General features: G+C 39.9%; 1 protein-coding gene across 1 annotated transcript in view; it reads right to left on the bottom strand.

Annotated features, from left to right (window-relative positions):
* Nucleotides 1–6,899: 6,899 nt before the first annotated feature.
* LOC103134213 (ribosyldihydronicotinamide dehydrogenase [quinone]-like) overlaps nucleotides 6,900–7,401 on the bottom strand; it is a 10,374-nt gene continuing 9,872 nt past the window's right edge. Inside the window, exons 5-6 of the mRNA XM_016668564.1 lie at nucleotides 7,290–7,391; nucleotides 6,900–7,219 (exon numbers count right to left, since the gene is read on the bottom strand). Coding sequence (XP_016524050.1) covers nucleotides 6,953–7,219; nucleotides 7,290–7,391 — 369 coding nt within the window. The 3' untranslated portion in view covers nucleotides 6,900–6,952. The remainder of the gene's footprint in view (nucleotides 7,220–7,289; nucleotides 7,392–7,401) is intronic.

Here is a 7,401-nt window from a genome sequence, read left to right as displayed (position 1 = left end):
CTAGATAGAAACTGGAATAAATAACTTCATTTCCTGAATGTCTTTGGACAGGTTTTAAAGAATGAATATGCAGTTCCAACACGCCCCGAGGAGGGAACAATGCTAAAATCAGTTCAGTGCTCACCAGGCTCTTGCCAAAATAAACAGGTATGCAAAGAGAGTTCACAAACTCTGACCAAGCATGTGCCAAATACAACCTCATCGGTCGGCAATTTGAAAAAAATAAATATTTTGGTTCCTTGTCATGTTTCCTAGACGATTGATGTGCGTTGATTTACAGTAAAACTGCTAAACTACCTGCCTCAGTCTATTTTTATGCAATGACACAAGAATGCAAGGAGATACTTTCATGTGGAGATACCACACAATGTGAATTGCAACATAAGGGCATTTCAATCATCAGTCTAGTAGAAATACTTTTGCAGTGTATTTTTATTCTATCATGTGAAAATCCCAAATGCAAAGTAATCAAATGATCAGGATTCTGCAGGACCTAAAAAGTATTAAATGTAATGGAAATGGAAAAATCTTAAGCACACCTAGGACTGTCTTTCAAATGACAACCATAGTTTATCCTAAATTCATATGTTTAATTATTCAATAGTTATTCAGGTAACAAATTTTTCCATGTTCATGCTTTTGTTTGGTGTTTATATGTTTGTTTGTTTTTTTTGTTTTTTTTTTAAGAAATGCTGCACTTCTGCTTTTTGCATGTTGTGGTTCTGACTGTGGAAAATGGTGTTTTTACACTTCTCAAAACAAACTAAATCAATGAAAGTGACAGCAAACGGCCATTAGAAGTAATTTAAAGTCAGACCCTTAAGGGCCCTGAAAAGCTTTTACTATTAAAATGGTCCAGTTTTGAGGACCTTAAAATCAAAACATTCTTGATGGTTATCCTCTTCAAGGTCCTTTGTCATGGAAAAGTGTAGATGTGGACAGATTTGGCTTGAAAATAAGATTGCAGTAGTTGTTGAGACCTGTTGTTGAGAACTATTATGATCCTTACAGTATACTCTGTTTGAAGGCAGGGAACTTAGGTAATTCAAAGGTACAAAGGGAGTGAAGTTAGAGATCAGATCTGAAACACAGCAGCCTATAAAGTTATCTTTAATTGTCTTATTTTATGAAGTCAGCTAAAATATAATAATAAATATGTTATTACATTTAAATAACAATGGAATCTTTAAGTCTTCAATAAAACTTCCTGAAACTTGCCAACGCCACGATACAAATGACTTTGTGTCAACTTTTTATGTTTTTCCTTTTTTCAGCAGAACTTGACAATTGTTTTTTTGTTTGTTTTTTTGTTTGTTTGTTTGTTTGTTTGTTTGTTTGTTTGTCCAAATACTTAATAAATCATCAAAATAATTGATAGAATAGTCAATTACTTCTTAAATAATCATAAGCTGCAACCCTTCCACATGCTTCATTCTGACTTTCTAAACATCTTCCCTGTGGAAGGAGCTGCTCTCAGTGAGGTGGACAATTGTTTGCACATGGACCAAAAGTACATTTCTCTGAGAGGGCTGCATAAAAAGATCAACAATTTAAGTGTTGAAAAAGCCAGTGAGTAATACCTTGAGGTGTTTACAAGAGTTTACTTTTGGCTCTCTATTTCGACTTTCTCTTACGTCCGTGAATCTGTCAATGCTTAGCTTTTGGCCAAAACTTCTGTTGCTCATACAGTCCATTGACTTTGTCTGTCCTCTCTGCACATAATGGTAACGCAAATAAAAAGTTATGCTCTCCTCAAGCCCCACTACTCACCCCCTCAAACATGCAACCATTTTCTCCAGCCTCGTGGACAGACACGGAGGAACAGGAAGGTCACTGAAAACGTACAGAAGACTTGTGATATCTGAAAAAAAAAAAAAAAGTCTCGCCCAAGGGGACGCTGCGGCTATCCTGTATGGATTAGTGAATGAGAGAATCTTTCAGCAAGCTCACAAGAAAATGTCAATCTCCTTGCAGATTCTGCAGGATGCGGGTGTAATCTCCTACCCTGACAAACCCAGTGTGAGCTTTACAAAGAACCTGTCCTCGCTAAATGCATGACAGTGAGTTCACAAATATGCTAGGTAACTTTCACCCCTATTGTCCTGTCAGCTCAGTGAATAATGGAGCCCTCGGAGCTGCAGGAATGCCGTTGTGCTTTTGAGAGGCCTGCAGCAAAACAGAAGCTTAACCAGTAGCATTACCTGTCAAAGTTTTTCTATCCTGTGGCTGGAAATGACAGTCTGTGTGTCAAAGTGTCACTGGGCATCAAGTCTTCAGTTTGGGTTAAATGGCCAGAGTTATTTTTAGAGCCATGAAACATAAATGTATTACAATCAAACCTTATGCTTTTTTTTCTCTCTCTCAAGGTAGACAAAAGAGCCAGCAGGAGGGAAAAGCCATCTAGGAATGATGACGTAGCATCACTTACATTTTAATTAATGACAATCAGGCTTACTGGCAACTTATTTCCCTCTGATTCTGAGCCAGATATGGAAGAGAGCATCTAACAGCAGATGGGAAGTATTTTAAGTTCCTTACACCAACTATATTGCATTAGTTTGAAGTGACCTTTCAGGGGGGAAATAACTAAATTAACTGTGAAGAATTCAACTGTAGACAGAGGTCAAAAGTGGTCTGGTAATAGTTGTTTCACATTAAAACGTGTGCAACACTGGGTACACAGAATCCACTCCGACATTCCAGTTGAATTGTTTCTGTACCAACCAGCGATGTTCAGTTTTACATGCTGCTCAACTTCAGACTTGGAAAATAATACCACTATCGCGCGCCGCAAGCCCAAACATGACAACATATGTCCTGTAAATTTTAAAGGATGTCATCAAATCAGCTTTCACCTTCTGACATTTCGCTGGCTTTTAAAGAGCGTGGGCTTCAAGAGGAAACTAAACACTGTAAACTTTACTTGGTAAACACAACGCCAAACCACTCAAACAAGATGGCTGGATAAATATTGTGGATAAACAGGACAGAGAAATGAAGTCCAACTCAGTTCTAAGTGAGAATACATTATAAATACAATGTTATTTTTAAACTTCCCCTGCTAAATATTAATTCAAATAAATAAGGGAACATGGAATGGAAAATGACCTCAAGCTCTTTTTCTTTAACCCAGGTGGTTCTTATTCAACTTTTCTGCAAACTCATAAGCGAATGCAGTACTGCAGGGGGGGTTTAAAGTCAGGATGTAGCATCCCAGGCAGCATCTGGAGTTGGGTTCTGAACGCCTGGAGCTTAGAGTAAGGGGTTCTGCCACTCCTATTCTTTTTTTTTTTTTTCAAACCTTCTTCGTACCTCATCTGTACTCCTGATTTTAGTTGGAGCCACTGCGCCGGGAAAAGCACATGAGACCATTTGTTGTCTTTGATTGTTTATGCTGATGTGTGACAGTTGGTGGACGCATGAAACGAGAGACAGACGGTAAACAGAAACAGAAAACTCAACGTCAGGGGGGAATCTGCTGTGTTCTTGTCCATGCCTTTTATTCCTGTTGCGTCCTGTGGCGGAGATAGCAAAGGTCTGTTTTTCATTACAGTATGCAAAAAAGATTTAAAGAGGAGGGTAATGGCTGACTGGAGTCTTAACCCCGTCACTTTGACACCCCAAACCACCAGAAACCTCCCAACCACACTCAACCTTGTAAATAGGAAACAGCTTTGGTGCCTCACGTCAGGCTCTCAGTACCAGGCTGCTCCATACATCAGAGCCTTAGCTGGAATCCAATAGCGTGATCTCCTTCTATTCATCAAAGCAGTGACGGCAGGCCTTACGTGCAAGAGCCACAGACTTTGCAAATTGCAGGCTCGCTGCTGCCCAATCACTGCCAGCTTCGCTGAGTGAAGCGTCTGTCAGGAGTAATTTGGGAACGTGTACATGCGCGGTTGAGCTAAAGTCCAATCCCATGAGGCACGCATCTTCAATGAGCATTCAAATCCCCGTGGCGCAAAAAAACGTGTGAAACGTCTCATTGTGGTAAAAGTTTCCTGTGAATTTTCACATCGGCGAGCACAGATGACAAACACAAAAGGAGGACGGAGATGAGGATAGATTGAACAAGAGATGAAGGACATGTCCTGGTGAAGTGCATAAAAAGAGGAAGGAGGTGGTCTTTGTTATTATTTGTTCACCCGTGTTTCCCCCGCTCCCCCTTTTCTGGACCTCACTCAGGCCTCTTTGGTTCTGTTTGTGGTCTTGTTCCTCCACAGCTGTCGTAGTCAACAACTTTTTTATCATTCTTCTAAACAGCTGTTCAAGCTGCGACCTTAAGCAGAAGGTTGTGAGGGCTGAGAGGGCACATAAACATCCATGCAAGGGATATAAACCGCAGAGTTGTGCGGTGCCTTGCAAATGGTTTCGCACATTTTCAGATTTTGTCACATTACGACCACAAACTTTTACAAAGTATATAAGGGGGTGCATGATTTAAAGGGAAATACACGAACAATGTTTCATGGCTTTAAAAAATATAGCAATTAAACATTTGAAAAAGTGTGTTTGGAGCCGGTATTCAGCAACATAGATATGCCTTAATGACTTTCGGTGCAATTAAATTGGAGTTCGTCTGTCTTTTTGGTGCTGTTGTTTTTTTTTCTTTGTGTTTGTTTTTTCAGAAAATACCAGTGAAAAAACTAAATTAAAAAGACAAAGAACAAACATATGGGGTAGATCTATGGACAGGTCAAATGCAGAATTAGACTACATATCAAGATGCTAAACTCTTGAATTTCCAGTAAGTGTCGTTCAATCCATCATCCACCATTAGACAGCGAACGGGACGGCTGCAAACCTACCAACAGATGTCAGTCCTGAATATCTGATAGGCCGATCCGTCAGAGTTTTAATCAGAGAAGCATTAACGAGCCTCGTGGTAACTCTGGAGGAGCTGCACAGATTCACAGTTCAGATGGGAGGATCTGTTGACAGGACAACTATTAGGTGTCTGTCAGTATGGAATAGTGAGGAGTTATGGAATAACGTCAAGAAAAAAGCAATTTAAAAAAGAATAAAAACTATTGTTTGCCACAAGTGATTTGGAAGATATTATAAATATGTCCAAGAGTTTGCTTTGGTCAGATGAGACTAAGATGTAACTACATGCAAAACACTTAATATGGTTGAAAACTAATGTTGTGCTTAGTGGTGGCAGCATCATGCTGTGTGGAAGTTTTTCTTTAGTAGTGACAGGGAAGCTAGTCATAGTTATTGGGAAGATGAATGGAGTTAATTACAGGGGAAACCTGGGGGGAAAAAAAACTTTGTTAATCTGTAATTTCTTCAAAATTTGGTTTTGAAAAATGTTGAATTAGAAAGAATAGAATAGAATAGAACCGAAAACCCAAATTTTTATACTCTATTAAATCTAGCAGTTGAATAAATAAATGTAACTAAATGTTGTTCCCCCAAACATTCTGAAAAATCACCATCCTGCAAGTAAAAAGTTAATTTTAAGAGGCTCCTGTGAGAGGTGAGAATAGTCATGCTCAAATGTCAGAGTGAATTCCCTTTGCGTCGTGATGATGGGGGAACACACAATGGACGCTCTGTGATGCAAAGGTAAAGGACGCAGTTGGAAACCATGAAAGCTAACGCTGGCAGTTCCTCATTACAAGCCTTTCCTGCTGCCAATCTTAATATACCTTAGAGGAGCCGGCCTCACGTTAACACAAACATGCATTCACTCATTCATGCACTAAGGCAAAGTTCAACAGGCTGCATTTGTTCTGAAGGTAGGATTGATTGGATTTTAATGTAACCTTTGAAAGAGCGAGAGGATGAATCATATAAATAATTCACCTCATTTCTCAGGTTGACCTCTTTCCCTCCCCAGCTGCCTGCTGGGGGTCATTGTGGTAAATAACCCACATGGTATTAACCCGATGACATCTGCCGCAAACACAGGCACCAATTTATTGCTGGCGTAAAAACACCCATAAGTCAATTATGAATAATGTTTTACAGAGTTTAAAATTAAATAGGTGAGATTTGATATTTTTCTTTAATTCTTGAAGGGTCTTTATGTTTGACAATTTGTTGTATAACCTGGACAAGTCCTCACAGTACATATGGGGTTCCATCTACAACAACCCAATAAATTTCTAGTTTTTAATCAGAATAAATATATGCATTTGAGTTTCCAATGAACCAAATATCCTTTTCCACCATGCAAAATGGTACCCACTTCCTTCCACAGAGCCAGACAAAAATGGCCTTCCATGCAGTCACTGTGGGAAAACTTTGATGGACAATGGGAGAACAGGAAGAACTCCAGATCTGAGTCCATGGTGTAAACCTTACACCCAAGCTCTATTCTAGTACCCTGCATACATATATATTAAAAAAAAATCCCCTTTGTGTAGATTTATTGCATATTTTACATTTTCTAGTAGTTACTTTATCTTCCAAGTAAATACTAAATTGAAGGGCAGGATCTGAAAAGGTTTTGACTACAAAGGAGATTGATCTACCTAGACCGGATTTAAAAAAAAAAAATGAAAAAAAGTGGGGACTTTGTGCAACCTTTAAAGCAGCATGCGATCCAGTTCCTATTTGTCACAAGCTGTAGTCTGGACACAAGTGTGCAAGGCCACTTCCTTAAGTGTGCCTCGCCCCCTCCCCTCGCTCATTTCCTGCTTACCCAAACAAAAGCTGCTTCTATGGGAAAAGTGTTCAGCCACTTCTTTGCAAACCCCTAGTAAGCAACACTTTTGATTTTGCTCAACTGAAGGAGTGATAATCAGAAACCACCAAGAAGGCCTACAGTCTGGGTATAGTGGTCGAGTCAGATTTGCATCATAAAAATTCAACCAGCAGTGCACATTATGTGAAAACAATTATACCATTTTCAGCTTTATGGGCCAAACAACCACAGAGCTTTAACACAATTCAGAATAAACCAGCTTTTATTGATTATACAATGGCAACATCAATCCTTCATCTAGCTCTGAGATGGCAGTGGATTGCTCAGGTGGATGCCCACAGACAGACCAAACTCTTCGCTGATATGTTCAGGTTTCAACTGGAAAGTCTCCTTATCAAACCAGTCCAAGGGAGTGAAGGACAGGGGCTCCTCTTCCAGCAGGTCTTGTAGTCGTGTGCGCCACCTCGCCAGCATCTTCTTACGATCTGCAGCAGCAGTAAGAGCAGGAGCCCAGAAGACCTCAGGGGGCAGAACCTGGAAGCCACAGTAATGCAGGATGCCGTTCTGCAGAGAAAGAATTGCAATGAGGTTTCCACTTTGTATAGTTTAATCACACCCATTTACAGCAAAGTACCTGTAGTGGCCACAGTGTGACATTTATGTCTCCATTAATACCAATTGTACAGAACATGGATTCTGGAGACCCAGTGGTGAAGGACAGCATGGCTTTCTTGTCCTAGAAGGAA

This window comes from Poecilia formosa, unplaced genomic scaffold, assembly GCF_000485575.1.
Source record: "Poecilia formosa unplaced genomic scaffold, Poecilia_formosa-5.1.2 Scaffold16, whole genome shotgun sequence".
Taxonomy (NCBI): domain Eukaryota; kingdom Metazoa; phylum Chordata; class Actinopteri; order Cyprinodontiformes; family Poeciliidae; genus Poecilia; species Poecilia formosa.
This window is presented reverse-complemented; position numbering and strand designations above follow the sequence as displayed.